Here is a 14,704-nt window from a genome sequence, read left to right on the forward strand (position 1 = left end):
TTAAGTCAACTACCGCCCGAGGAGCCGGCCACAGTGAATTGACCCTGTACGACCAACTCATCCCCGTAGGTATAAAAGCTAATCCTCCTTAATCAGGAGAAGCAGGCACTTCGAATACTCAACTCTATCTCATTCCACCAAAAGCTGACTTAAGCTTCGGAGGAGTCGGGTCATGAAATCCCCCTCCTGATCTCAACCTGTGTGCAGGAGCTCGGCGACGGAGAAGTATGCCACTTGTTAAGAGAGAAGACTGCACTTGAGGAACGAGGCTTGAACTCGATCCGACGCTCACCCTCACCACCCGAGCATCCACGCGGGCGACCTTGCACATCTGGGATCGGATCGAACCATGTTGACACATCGACCATGATGTAACTATTCACTAACAATCAGTATATGAAATGAGAGAGTCACGTTATGTGAATTATTATTATGATCAAAGAATGTGAATTATTATTATTATTTCTGAGAGAGCCACAGCATGTCTTCGGAACTCTTTATGTACATTTGATGTACTCTTAAAAGAAGATGATCTACCTTCATACGTCAAGGTCGACAGATCACACGAGGCGGAGGCGACGACACGTCCGGACGTCGAAGGCTGTGGTTTGGTGGAGTTAGTCGGAGAAGACGACACGTCGAGCCATGCATCTTGTGGTGGCTAATATAGAACGATAAGACGACGAGCTGTGGCTTCGCGAGGTGTTCTGCTGCCTACTACTCGGAAGTGGAGGGTGGTGCAGTGAACAACGCGACGAGGCGCGCGGAGCGAGGCGTGGGCTTTGTTTTGGCCATTCGAGTTCCGCCGAGTGGCATGTTTGTCGCGATCGACAAGGTGTTCGATGCTTTGCCTGCTTGGTCTCTTTAGTCGGTAGAGAAAGAAGCTTAATAATGCATCTTAAGACGAACGGGATGCGGTCCCCTTGCGGTGCCTGCGGGTAGCAATCAAGAGATCTAACCGGACCGTGTCAGGAGTGGTCGTGTTCGATCACACTTTTCGTCGAACAGTTGATGGGTACGGGACGATATCACTCGTTCTCTCGGCGTTCCTATCCGTTGTCCTTCCCAAAAATAGGAAATAAATATTTTTAATAATCATTAAGAAGATTATTATTTATTATCATATTTTTTTAATTTTTTTAAATATTTATTTATTATTAAAAATATTAAAAATTTTAAATAATAAACCTACCCCTTTGAAAATTAAGATTATAGATTCAAATCCCATCTTCATCCTTCATTATTACATGTATTAGTTTATGATTAAAAGGAATCATACTAAAACACTTATTTGACACATAATTAAGAGCATATTGTTAAGAAAAGGAGGTGTGGTGTGGTGTGACCAAATAATACCTACAAAACTGTGATGCGGTTAGAAGAGAGGACTCGTTTCCACTGCCATCTTTGACACACCTGAGAAGTCTTGTGTGCACCTTTGGGTTGCACCTGTTTGGCTTTTCGGCCTTTGGTAATCGTAAAGATATACCGCAAACAAAGCGCCTTGTAATAGAAGAAGAGAGAGCGATTTGGATGTATGGGTCATTCTTCAAACACCCATCGACAAACCAATGCCTCCCCCTCCTCCAATCCCTCATCCGCTCCAGATCCTCCCGCCTGGGCGCCCAGCTCCACGCTTTCCTCATCTCCTCCGGCGTCCTCTCCTCCGCGCCTCGCCGTGGCCTCCTCCTCTCCAAGCTCGTCGTTCTGTACTCTCTCTCCGGCCAACCCTCCCGCGCGCGCCAACTGTTCGACCGAATCTCCCGCCGGACTCCTTTCCTCTGGAACGCCCTCATCCGCGGCCACGCCCAGTCCGGCCTCCCCCTCGACGCCCTCCGCCTCTTCGCCCGCATGGTCTTCTCCGGCCTTTCCCCCGATTACCTCACGTACCCCTTCGCGCTCAAGGCCTGCGCCGACCTCTCGCTGGGCCGGTTGGGTGCGCAGGTGCACGGTAAGTCTCTGGCTTCCGGGTTCGGCGCGGACGAGTACGTGCAGAACTGTCTTATCGCCATGTACATGAGTTGCGGGGACACGAACGCCGCGACGAAGGTGTTCGATCTGATGACCGCTCGGAGCATCGTCTCTTGGAATACGGTGATCGCAGGATGCTGCCGTAATGGGTTTGCCCGGGAGGCATTGGCGGTGTTCGACCGCATGATGGATGCTGGCGTGGGGATCGACGAGGCTACCGTAGTGTCTGTGCTGCCCGCTTGTGCTCATCTGAAGGATCTGCGGAGAGGGAGGTTCGTCCAAAAATTGGTGGACGAGGGACGGTTCGATGCGGACTCTAGGGTTCGGAATTCGTTAATCGACATGTATGCAAAGTGTGGGTGCTTGGAGGAGGCGAGAAAGGTGTTCGACGGCGGACAGTGCGAGAGGGATGTCGTCGCGTGGACCGCGATGATAGGGGCGTATGCCTTGCACGGACGCGAAAGCGAGGCTCTTGCTCTTTCTCGTCAGATGCAGTCGGTGGGGGTGAGACCCAACCCGGTGACGATGGTCTCTTTGCTCTCTGCTTGCTCCGCTTTGCCGTCGCTCGCCCATGGCAAGTGCGTCCACGGGTCATGCATTAGGCTCCACCTCGAATCGGATATCATCGTGGAGACCACTCTCATCGACATGTACGCAAAATGCAGCGGCACGGGCTTGTACTTGAGGGTCTTCTCGAGTGGTTCGAGAAGGACGGCTACGTGGAATGCGGTTATTTCAGGGTGTTCGAGGAATCGTCAAGCAGAGGATGCTATCAAGTACTACAGGCAAATGCTGGCAGAAGCAGTCCGCCCGGATTTTGCTACGGTTTTGAGCCTCCTTCCGGCTTACGCAGAGTCAGCAGACTTGAAACAAGCGGACAACCTGCATGGTTGCTTGATCGGAATGGGTTTCACAGCAAGTGCGGAGGTCATGACCGGCTTGATCGACGTATATGGAAAGGCTGGCAAACTGGACGTGGCTTGGCAACTCTTCGGTGGGCTACAGGTGAAGGACTTGGTGTCTTGGAGCGCGATCATCGCCGGCTACGGGATGCACGGCCACGCCAAGACCGCCATTTGGCTCTTCGACCGGATGGTGAAGTCGGGGGTGGCACCTAGCGAGGTTACATTTACTTCCATGTTTTACTCTTGCAGCCATGCCGGGTTGGTGGACGAGGGGTTGCAGCTGTTCGATAAAATGTCGAACGCCCATGGCGTGAAACCGAACGCGGATCACTACGCTTGTGTCGTCGATCTTCTAGGCCGAGCAGGGCGGCTGCGGGAAGCATACGAGTTGATCGCCGGGATGCCGTTTGAGCCCAACCATGCCGTGTGGGGCGCTCTCCTCGGAGCTTGTGGTATCCATGAGAACGTGGAGTTGGGGGAATTAGCTGCGAAGCGGTTGTTTGAGATTGAGCCGGAGAACACAGGGAACTATGTGCTGCTGGGCAACATTTACGCTGCAGTTGGGAGGTGGGAAGACGTGGAGAGTGTAAGAAGCATGATGGTTAGAAGAGGGCTAAGGAAAGCACCTGGACGCAGCTTAGTTGAGGCGAGGAAAGTACAAGCGTAGCGTAGGTAGTTCCGCTCCTCCTCCTGTGCTGCTCTGTTCACCGTACCTGAAGGCGAAGTTAATTTTTGATCACTAATGATGATTTGCACACAGACAAATACTTGAATGAAGAATTCTAATTACATTATGGTGAACTTATCTGGAAACTAAAATCACTTGAGCATGTTTCAATCGACCACTACTTTGCTCATTACAAGTGTGTCCAACTTTGTGGGCCTTCTATAATTCCTCAACAGGAGAGAGCAACAGACGACGCTGACCGAAGAAGCTGCCATCGCAGCACCAGCAACCCATGGCGGCAGCCGAAATCCAGTGAACGGGAAAAGAACTCCGGCAGCGATCGGTATGCCGACGATGTTATAACCGAGTGCCCACACGTAGTTCGTACTGATCCGAAAGAAGGTTTTCCGGGAGAGATCAATGGCAGTTATTACATCCTCCAGGTTGCTCTTCATAAGAACAATGTCAGCGGCTTCGATTGCGATGTCGGTGCCAGCACCTATGGCCATCCCCACGTCAGCAGACACAAGTGCTGGTGAGTCATTAATTCCATCCCCAATCATTGCCACTGTAAAACCAGACATCTGCACATGAAAAAAATCAAATATTTTATGAATGCAGATCTATGAAAGATGAACAACCTTCTTCCAAATAGGTGAGAAACCTGAATGACGGTGTAGGAATCTACATGCATACATACATACAACTCTGTGATCGTTATAGAAAGAATAGTGTGCACTTATATGGTGGTAAGTACCTGAAGTTCCTTTACTTTCTCGGCCTTTTGATCTGGCTTTGCTTCTGCCATAACAGTGTCTATTCCGACCTCTTTTGCGATCGCATTTGCGGTGCCCCAGTTGTCTCCTGTTACCATGATGCTTTTCACCTTCATGGAGCTCAGAAGGGAGATAACCTCTCGAGCACCAGGTTTCAGTGGATCGGATATTGCGATTATACCAGTGATTTCACGATCGATGGAGGCGATTATTCCTGTTTGTGCCATTCTCTCAGTTTCTGCAAGGATCTCAGAGGCTTCGGCAGGGATGTCGATGCCTGATTCCACCATCAAGTTCTTGTTCCCGACAATGACTTGTTTGTTCCCAACCGAGGCTTTGACACCATGGCCTGTGATTGCAGTGAAGTCTTGTGCTTCAGGCCAAACGTGGTTCCCTTCGTCTCTGCCGAACTTGTTGGCATATTGAACTATGGCCTTTGCCAAGGGGTGCTCACTGTTAACCTGTCGAGGGTTGGCAGACTCTTTTAAGATGTCGACCAAAGTTTTGTCACTAAATATGGATTGACATAAAGGAAATCTACTGAGAGACATCGCTTAAATGGCTTCCACTAAAAAACACTCTTACCAAAATGCTGCATATGATCCACTAAAGTTTATGCTAGCATTACCTTTAACATATAGAGGACGAGGTTTTACCTCAGCAGCTGCCACGTACTCGTAGAAGTCACGGAGCACCATGTTCTTCAGTAGCCGTGTGCTGACAACAACAGGTTTTCCGGTAGTAAGTGTGCCCGTCTTGTCAAACACAACACAGTTCACCTACAAATAGATTTTGTTATATATAATAATACTTCAAAAAAATTCACAAACTCGAAAAACTGTAGTGGCGATATCATCAAATGTATGACATGATTATTTCTAGAAACAGCAGATAAGCTTAGATTTTGCTGCAAAAAATCCTTAAAATGAAAATTCTTGCAGATGCCAGATGCCAGATGCTTCTAACAATTTACTCATGAGGATGAACTACTGAAAGTAGCTAAAATGTTCACAGAAAATAAGGTTCCAGAAAGCTCAGCTCCAAACGGAGTGAGTGAAAAGGTTATAATATATGTATATTTGTCCTTCTTTTTCGCATGACTTTCTTTCTCATCGTAATTGAAATTTCTACCTTAAGGATCTGATCACACTATTTTCTTAGTTATAGATCTCTGATCCATCCATCGTTGCAAATCAAATCTCTCTTTCACCGTGTCATCGTTGAAGGTTTTCTACTTGGGCCTATGATTTTTCTTATCTTGACTTGATGATCGATCTTCCTCTCTCCATCGATGATCTGCCTTGTACCGTATTCCTTATGCAATGTGCTTTTATTTACTGCCATGGTTTGTACACCCAAAAAGTGAAAGCACATCCCTCTCTATCTTCATCATTGAATATAGTGGACGTCCTACCTAATCGACTTAAATTTCTAATATTAAATTAGTTTGTATGAAATCATCTTAAATTTGCATGGACATATTAAAGTTAGTTACTATATAAAAGGGATCCCATATCCCTCGATATAATAATCATCATATATTTGCTTTTGATCTTTATCAAATAAGAGGGATTTGATATGCTTGATTTCTAAGTTTATGAGATTGATTAGATTTGGGTTATGATGTACCCAAAAATAGAATCAAGAAAGTATTTTTCTCCTCTCTTTTCTCTTCCAACAGAAACCAAGAAGCTTATTCTACTCATTTCAATCGTATACCTATTGCGAAGCTACATTATCAATCACCGCAATCCAAATACATAACCATCACAACAACCACCGTAGTTAGTCTTTTAGATGCCCCTAAAATTTGTACACCTTGTATTGGGTTCTTTACGACGCAGACCATAATTCGTGTTTCAGTGCGACGAAGAGACGCAATAATAAAGCTAAGAGAGACTTAAAAAGGAAACGTGGGTACAAAAAAAATGCAATAGCATACTCAGAGAGGTGATCGCAGGGTAATGATAGATTCCAAAGAGACAAAAGAACCAAAGGAAAGGAAAGGGCAAAAACCTCACAGAAGAGTAGTTGCAGTGCGATGGAAGATTACTCTCCAAGCTTCTATTCAGTTACTAGAGATGCTCATGTTGCAACATGTTGTGAACACAAAGATATGCTGTGAAGTTTTTGTGAGGGCAAAAACCTCACAAAAGCTTCTATCCAAGTTTCATGGAATTCCCAGATCCATGAAAGTTCATGTTGCAACATGTAATTGGGGTTGAAAGCTAGCTCCACTACACAAGCAAGTCAATGGAACAACAGAGATATGCTGTGAAGCTACGACGGTTCTCTAGTGGAAGCAGTATATCGATCACTTTGATAGGATGAGGCAAGGACACACATTCATTTGTTCTCGTTATGCCATAGATGTTCTACCACGAAATGTCAGAAACCAATCACCAGTTGCATTGAATATCTACAGATGCTATATAAACATTCGTGATTGGCAGGTATAGTCACAAACACGGGAAGAGAATGGATTATATGACGTACCTTGTGCGCACTTTCGAGCGCTTGTCCCCCTTTGATCAGCACACCCTGAGATGCACCTACCCCTGTTCCAACCATGACGGCAGTGGGAGTCGCAAGGCCAAGAGCGCATGGACATGCTATCACCATCACAGATATTCCAAATTGAAGAGCCAGTTGAAAGCTATCCATCGAAGATGGTATCCAGGATTTTGGGTAGGAGTTGAACTTTCCCGCTAAGAACCATATGAGCCAAGTGAATGTTGCAAGAACAATAACCTGCAGATGCAAAACAGGTTATGATAGATGGTATAATTAGTCATTTCATTAGAAACAACATGTACCTTCTGAACAAAAATCATAAGGATTATTAAAAGCAAGTTAATTACTAGAATATTCAACTAATGGTAAAAGAATAGAAGAAGAAAATGCATAATAACTTGCCAGAGGAACGAAATATTTAGAGATGCGATCAGCAAACTTCTGAACGGGCGCTTTAGCCATTTGAGCTGATTCGATAAGACGAACAATTTGTGAAAGTGCACTTTCTGATCCAACATGGGTGGCACGGACATGCAATACACCATTTTCATTGACGGTACCACCTATGACAGCATCCCCCTTCCTCTTTGCAACAGGCTTTGATTCCCCAGTTATCATGCTTTCATTGACATGGCTCTGACCCCATAAAACAAATCCATCTGAAGCTACCTTCCCACCAGGCATCACTTTAATAACATCATCTTTTTGAATTAATCGGCTATCTATCTCTCTTTCATTTACCACATTTCCTTCATTGTCATAGCTCAGTAATATTGCGTTTTCAGGTGTCAAGTCCATGAGCTTAGCAATGGCCATTGATGTCTTCCCTTTAGCCAAAATTTCGAGATACTTTCCCAGAAGGATAAATGAAATAAGCATGGAACTAGTCTCAAAAAAATCAGTTGCCATAAAGGTTGCTGAAGTTGCGGCTCTCAGCACTGAGTACAGTGAATAGAAGTACGCTGCATTGGTTCCGAGAGCAATCAACACATCCATATTAGCAGATCCATGTCGCAATGCTTTATATGAACCGACGTAAAATCTTCGACCAATTATAAATTGAACAGGAGTGGATAAAATCCATCTCAAAAGCTCTCCAATGCTCAACTTGTTCACTAATCTCTCATCCAGAACTTGTTTAAAAACAGGGATGTACGTGAACACCATTGACGTGAGAAACACCGGGATGGTGAAAACTAAACTCCAAAGAAAGGATCGATAATACTGCTTTATCTCGTCATACCTGTGAAGTTCCTTTCTCCTAACTTGTGGATATATTGATGCCTTCAAATGTCCAGACCCAATTGATTCGATCATTTCAATGAAATTCCGTGGACCTGTCTGATCTGGCTTGTAAGATATGGTAATTTTATGAAGCGCAGGATCAATGTCTATAGCATCTACTCCGGGAAGTGATTGAAGAGAACTCGTGACCAAAGAAATAGAGAATGTCCCATCAACTTTGAGTTCTATTCTGTTCATATCTTCCCCTGTGGTAACAAATATAGATCCGCAACCAGTATCTTCAACTTCCTTATTGAGTTGGTCGGCACTCACAAACCTAGGATCATGGAAAACTTCTGCTTCTTTGGTTGCCAAGGCCACTGAAGTTTTCTGTACACTAGGAATAGCTTGCAAAACATATTCAATGTTACTTGAGGAAGAAGTCGTTCCTTTTATGTGCAGTCCGTGCGTAAGAGCTGATTTTTCTTTCATCTCGACTTTAATCAGTGCAGCCGCAAAACCAACATCTTCTATCGTTTCCCTGATTGTGTACTCCTGCAGTATGAGCGCACCCATGCCAGTAAGGAAAATTGAGCTTGCAATCGGTATGGAAGAAGACAAGGCTTCACTAGCACTGCACATGTTATTTATTAAACTGTCTATATGAGGCATGTGACGGTTGAATTAAAATCATCTAATATGTGCTGCTATTTATCTGTCAATGGTGTTATCTTGTCAATAGAGTTATTTAAAGAAACAAAAAAAGTTCAACTGAAGTTGATTTTCCAACAACTATGCTATGTCAACTATAATGTTAACTTCTCCTTGGCCCTTACGTAGTTTTTAATATGAACAGAGAAGACTTTTAATTCAGTGATATCGATGGAATAAGTAGTGCCAGGAAACTCATACAGAGTAGTGTCAAGCCTAGAAATAAGTTATCAATGAAAAAAAGATATAAGCCCGTCTAGCTCAGTTGGTAGAGCGCAAGGCTCTTAACCTTGTGGTCGTGGGTTCGAGCCCCACGGTGGGCGAAGTTATTTTTTAGGCGATGAGGCCATTAAACCTAAAGAGCAACATGACAGACAATTAGGAATCCTATTGATTGTTGAGTTACAATTCGAGCAACCAAAAGAGTTGGTCATTAAACATATCATTATTTGATGACTTCACAAACCACCAGCTGAACTCAAGCCCGTCTAGCTCAGTCGGTAGAGCGCAAGGCTCTTAACCTTGTGGTCGTGGGTTCGAGCCCCACGGTGGGCGAAATTATTTTTTAGGCGATGAGGCCATTAAACCTAAAGAGCAATATGACAGACAATTAGGAATCCTATTGATTGTTGAGTTACAATTCGAGCTACCAAAAGAGTTGGTCATCAAACATATCATTATTTGATGACTCCACAAACCACCAGCTGAACTCAATTATGGGGTGTTGCTTTCATGCCTACAAGCTGTATAAATTTATACCAGAAAAATATTTAACCTTTATTTCAAAATAAATTCATATATGCATAGGAGTAGGTCCAATCATATATAAATTCACAATCATTCCCTTACATTATCAATCTAACATTAGCTTAGATTTCCATGATCTTCTAAACTTATTCAGACTGTGAGTTCAACCATTCTTATCCAATCCTCAATCCAAGAATTCAATATTTTCATCAGTTTTTGTTTTCTATGCAGAGCTAAAAGATTAGCATAAACAAGCCTCAGAGAATTGTATCTCACAATTCAGGACCTTTTATCACAGTCCTTAACACACGATACCTTTTTTTCCTATTGTAACCAAGAGATGTGCACTGTGGTAAGCTTAATATATGTAATCAGAAGTAACCATCTGTATAAATTTATACCAGAAAAATATTTAACCTTTATTTCAAAATAAATTCATATATGCATAGGAGTAGGTCCAATCATATATAAATTCACAATCATTCCCTTACATTATCAATCTAACATTAGCTTAGATTTCCATGATCTTCTAAACTTATTCAGACTGTGAGTTCAACCATTCTTATCCAATCCTCAATCCAAGAATTCAATATTTTCATCAGTTTTTGTTTTCTATGCAGAGCTAAAAGATTAGCATAAACAAGCCTCAGAGAATTGTATCTCACAATTCAGGACCTTTTATCACAGTCCTTAACACACGATACCTTTTTTTCCTATTGTAACCAAGAGATGTGCACTGTGGTAAGCTTAATATATGTAATCAGAAGTAACCATCTGGCCCTCACCGGAACCTTATCCTTCGAATGCAACCATCCAAAAAGTTCCATTGGCTTTCATGCTCCAACTACAAGTAACAACTATTTACACCTCAAAACTCAGTTTACTCTCAAGCTAAATAAATGAGCCACTATTCATCCCTTTCTATGATGGATTTTAGCTTCCAGTTCTCAGCCTTGACCTATAAACTCCCATTCCTTTTGAAGTTTACTGCTGACCTATTTTGCTTTTAACTAAACTTGCATTCCTGTAAGCCTCCAAACAGGATTTCAAATTATAAAGAGGATTGTAAAATACCTTCTTCAACTTCAAATGAACAACTTGGAGAGCCTACTGACTGGTTGGTTCTTTCCCTATCTCATGTTTTTCCAATCTGTAAATTCCAGATACTCTCATCTAAAATACCGAGCTATTTTTATATCATCTATAACATGCGCATCAAATGAACAAAACCGATCCTCTTCTATACATAACACAAACTTGCCAATTATTCAATTGGTGATGCATCAAGGCCTTAAAGCTCCTTCATATGACTCATTTACACAAAAGAGATATGAGGGCTAAACAACTGAAACAGAGAATCTGTCATTGTGGAGTCGGATTGACCCAGTTTGTAACTTTTAGGTCATGTATGTGGTTTGGCACCAAACGTTATTTGTGCTTGGGTACATCACGATCACAATATAAGTCTGGTTCAGAAACAACCCTATGATTCGAGCTAAGAATCCATCAATGGCAACACCTAACTTAAACATCCAGCAATTACCCGAGGAATTAATAACAAATGAAATGCAAATTCACAGGAAAAAGCAATGAAACAACGATCACAACCGGCTGATCTCATATAGCATGACGAATCAAATAACCCTTCCTCAAGCCCTTATCATCAAAGAAATATCAAGAGAAAAAAAGGGGAAATAGTAGGAGAAACAGATTGCTCACCGAAACGAAAGGGGGATAGAAGATGACTTGGGCTCGATCGTTCAGCACATCGACGGCGGCGTCGTGGATCCCAGGCAGCCGCTTGATCGCCTTCTCCACCGACCCAGCACACGCGGCGCACGTCATCCCAACGACTGAAAACAGCGCCACCCGCTTCTCTTCGGCCACCGATTTCGACGTCGCCTCCAGATCCTCCTCACCTCTCTCCTCCTCCCCGGCCGCCGTCGGCTTCCGCTTGGGATACCTGGGCATCGAAGGGTAGTGCGGCCTCGGCGAGAGGCTCCGTGAGGCAAAGCCCTCGCCGCCGCCAAGACACGACATCAGCACTCCTTTACTCATCACTATTCTCCTCCTCCTTTCCCGCCCCAACTTCGCGCTGTTGAAGCTCGTCTCCTTTTAAAGCCGTTACTCATTTATAGAAGAGAGTACTCGACTCGACGGATCGCGGCCGTACGTGGCCGACTATGTGAATCTCAAAGCTGTCAGATGGGCTTAGAGCAAACGTCGACCTCAACTTAAAGGGCTTCTCGGCTTTCCGTTACGTCTTTCCGTGGAAGTTGAGTGGACGCGCACATAAGCCCAACACGCCTAACGATGGCGTCATCATCATCATCCAACATCCATCATTCATCATGCTATAGAATTAAATGAGATGCGATGGCATGAAATGGGCCTTTGCGTGGTGAACCGAACACTGTGAAGGGGAACCGAGTCACCCCTGAAAGTTGTCAGGGTTCATTAATTTGGCCATTTGCATTATATATATATATATATATATATATATATATATATATATATATATAATTGTTGTTGCAATGAGGCTTGAACAATAATTGTCTGGGTTGGCCCCTGAAAGCACAATGAGGCTTGAACAATAATTGTTGCAATAATGCAGGTCGTCATAAAGGTTATATAATTGGAACATGATCCAGACATGTTTGATTTGGACCTGATTTAGACTATGACAAATCTTAGTTCTTGTATCAGGGCTGAGTCATCACAAAATTCTAGCCAAACTGTGGTGGATTAGATCTAAGTCTTAGAACTAATCAACTAAGTTTTATCACAAGATAATGAATATAATATAATATAAATATTAATCGATTAATATGGAAGATAATGAAATTCATATGAAACATTAAGTTTGCATTTGTTTTGCGTAAAAGAAATTACCTTTATCTAGCAATTTTTATCACCAAGGAATAGGAGCTATATATTACTATCAATTAAGTCAAGTCATTAATTAGTCAAGTATGCATCGCTTAATTTCATAAAAACAAAAACAAAAGTAATTGGTTCTTCTAATAAGAATTCAATTTATTGCACCATGAAATGTTTAAATTTAATATTGTATTTATCCAAAATTCTTATCATGATAATTTTTGTGCATCACACCATAAATTTAGCTTTATAACTTAATTGGGATATTAATTAATAAATCTTAGATGAAATAAATTTGAAAAGCTGAGTTGGTGAAGGAGAATAGCCCAAATAGCATATGGCTTCTCCTAATAATGGATGGTTGACCAGGTCAAAATGTAGGCCCTTTGTGGACGCTCCTTGAGCTGCTGCCTCACCTTCGTTCCCCTCCGTCCAATCTCTCCTTCCCACCTTTTCCTCCCGCACGCACAAACATCATTAAGTCCTCCTCTCCCTATGCATCCCTGCTTCCTCCCTTCCCCCGTCACCCCTTCTCCTTTCTTTTCCCATTCACCGCGAAGAAAGCATGGTAAGCAGTCTCTCTCTCTCTCTCTCTCTCTCTCTCTCTCTCGCGACTACTCCATGCATGGGTCGAACTTTCCATCATAAACAGCTAGTGCACGTTCAGAGATGTCTCTTCATTCTATGGGATGATGGTTAATGATATGCATTGTGCTTTGGCAAGGCGAACTCGGCGTCGGGAATGGCGGTGCATGATGAGTGCAAGCTCAAGTTCCTGGAGCTGAAGGCCAAGAGGAACTTCCGCTTCATCGTCTTCAAGATCAACGAGAAGCTGCAGCAGGTGACGGTGGAGAAGCTCGGCCAGCCCGACGATAGCTACGACGATCTCACCGCATCCCTGCCACCCAACGAGTGCCGCTATGCCGTCTTCGATTTCGACTTCGTCACCGACGAGAACTGCCAGAAGAGCAAGATCTTCTTCATTTCTTGGTAAGGAAGTGCACAGAACAAGGATCACCAACGACCGCGCTCCATGGATCTGCCTGCAGGTTGCTGACTCGGGAGCTGTATACTTTTCTTCGCTTGCATGCAGGGCTCCTGATGCATCAAAGGTGAGGAGCAAGATGCTGTATGCCAGTTCCAAGGACAGATTCAAGAGGGAGCTTGATGGCATACAAGTGGAGTTGCAGGCCACGGAACCTAGTGAGATGAGCATTGATATCGTGAAAGGGCGAGCTTTATAACCCATTCTCCACTCGGGACCTTCATCCGGTACTGAGTTGTGCAGTAGCCGATGCTGATGATGATGAAATTAGGTTTCTTCAACCCTGTCAATGATTGCTTTCAAAAAATGAGGATCACAAATCCATCGAGTGCGTCTAAAGCCTTTCTTTGTATGCAACTCTAATGTGTGTGCTTCAACATCTTTGAAGTCGCTTGTGGTGTTCTTGCATTTCTTATTACATCTATTCTTTCCTATCACCTGCCTACAAGAAAATGATTCATCAGGCATCATCATCATCATCCATGAAACACAAATTTTCTGTTATATATGAATTAGCAAGCTTTTTCATCAGCATGCAGACACTTGTAATTTTTTGTGCAACAACACACACACACACAAACAAAGATAATATTCTTCCATTAACCATATCAAATTATAAAAAAACCATAGCATCAGAATTCAAGTACATCCAATTTCATACAAATACAAACAAATAACATTTCTTTTCCAAGTTTTGGCTAGCAAAATTTCAAAAAAATTACAAAAGATACGCTTCCTAGAACTTCTATCAAAGTTGGACGCATACAAAGAGTGAATATTATTTATTAGATGCATAAATAAGAACTCATGACAATTGTTTTTAATTTTACCTATATCATCTATTCAAGAAGCTCTTTCATCTAAAAGTATTTGCAACTGACTTCACATTTCTTTCATATCTTGAGTATTTGTTTATTTTTTTAATTATTAAAATTTTAAAATTTTTCTATGGTTATAGATCTTAAAAAATGAAATTTGGATACTACAAAATCTAAAGGAGATGGTCCTATATTATAACGATATATAATTAATGTGCAAAGATACCTATTAATATAATTGAATATATTTGTATAAATCAAATTATATATTAAATTATTAATAGATAAATAATATATATTTATTTTCTTACCTCTCAATTGGGTATATCTAATAATCATGCACTGATCCAACAATTTTTATCTCTTCTGTCAAATGAATAACCAAATATACTATAATTATAAAAAAAAATAGTGAAAATATTCTTTCTATATCACATAGAGTAATC

At 42.5% G+C, this 14,704-nt stretch overlaps 3 protein-coding genes and 2 non-coding genes across 5 annotated transcripts; 4 read left to right on the top strand and 1 right to left on the bottom strand.

The window, feature by feature from the left end:
- The first annotated feature begins 1,389 nt into the window (after positions 1-1,389).
- On the top strand, positions 1,390-3,918 carry LOC135637296 (pentatricopeptide repeat-containing protein At5g39350-like). Its single transcript, XM_065149936.1, has 2 exons — positions 1,390-3,548; positions 3,780-3,918. Exon 1 carries the CDS (start codon positions 1,534-1,536, stop codon positions 3,541-3,543), a length of 2,010 nt encoding a protein of 669 aa, XP_065006008.1. The 5' UTR covers positions 1,390-1,533; the 3' UTR covers positions 3,544-3,548; positions 3,780-3,918.
- On the bottom strand, positions 3,224-11,636 carry LOC135637295 (copper-transporting ATPase HMA5-like). Its single transcript, XM_065149935.1, has 8 exons — positions 11,235-11,636; positions 7,236-8,612; positions 6,816-7,070; positions 4,976-5,098; positions 4,301-4,780; positions 3,667-4,127; positions 3,503-3,589; positions 3,224-3,361 (listed from the first exon to the last, which is right to left on the bottom strand). Exons 1-6 carry the CDS (start codon positions 11,571-11,573, stop codon positions 3,711-3,713), a joined length of 2,991 nt encoding a protein of 996 aa, XP_065006007.1. The 5' UTR covers positions 11,574-11,636; the 3' UTR covers positions 3,224-3,361; positions 3,503-3,589; positions 3,667-3,710.
- Positions 9,019-9,091, top strand: TRNAK-CUU (transfer RNA lysine (anticodon CUU)). The gene has a single exon. It is a non-coding gene; the product is annotated as a tRNA-Lys (tRNA).
- On the top strand, positions 9,251-9,323 carry TRNAK-CUU (transfer RNA lysine (anticodon CUU)). Its single transcript has one exon. It is a non-coding gene; the product is annotated as a tRNA-Lys (tRNA).
- Positions 11,637-12,834: 1,198 nt separating the features above from the next.
- Positions 12,835-13,873, top strand: LOC135635697 (actin-depolymerizing factor-like). The gene is made up of 3 exons (XM_065146954.1): positions 12,835-12,963; positions 13,120-13,385; positions 13,489-13,873. Exons 1-3 carry the CDS (start codon positions 12,961-12,963, stop codon positions 13,637-13,639), a joined length of 420 nt encoding a protein of 139 aa, XP_065003026.1. The 5' UTR covers positions 12,835-12,960; the 3' UTR covers positions 13,640-13,873.
- The last annotated feature ends 831 nt before the right edge of the window (positions 13,874-14,704 follow it).

Source organism: Musa acuminata, chromosome BXJ3-4 (genome assembly GCF_036884655.1).
Source record: "Musa acuminata AAA Group cultivar baxijiao chromosome BXJ3-4, Cavendish_Baxijiao_AAA, whole genome shotgun sequence".
Classification (NCBI taxonomy): domain Eukaryota; kingdom Viridiplantae; phylum Streptophyta; class Magnoliopsida; order Zingiberales; family Musaceae; genus Musa; species Musa acuminata.

Bases quoted from the DNA above. Each gene is read 5' to 3' on its own strand.
- LOC135635697 (XM_065146954.1), top strand. The intron at 13,386-13,488 runs GTAAGGAAGTGC...GCTTGCATGCAG, and splicing joins AAGATCTTCTTCATTTCTTG to GGCTCCTGATGCATCAAAGG.
- LOC135637296 (XM_065149936.1), top strand. From the start codon at position 1,534: ATGTATGGGTCATTCTTCAAACACCCATCGACAAACCAATGCCTCCCC.
- LOC135637295 (XM_065149935.1), bottom strand. From the start codon at position 11,573: ATGAGTAAAGGAGTGCTGATGTCGTGTCTTGGCGGCGGCGAGGGCTTT. The intron at 7,071-7,235 runs GCAAGTTATTAT...TTGCATCTGCAG, and splicing joins CTAAATATTTCGTTCCTCTG to GTTATTGTTCTTGCAACATT. The intron at 4,781-4,975 runs GTAAAACCTCGT...AACCCTCGACAG, and splicing joins AGTACGTGGCAGCTGCTGAG to GTTAACAGTGAGCACCCCTT.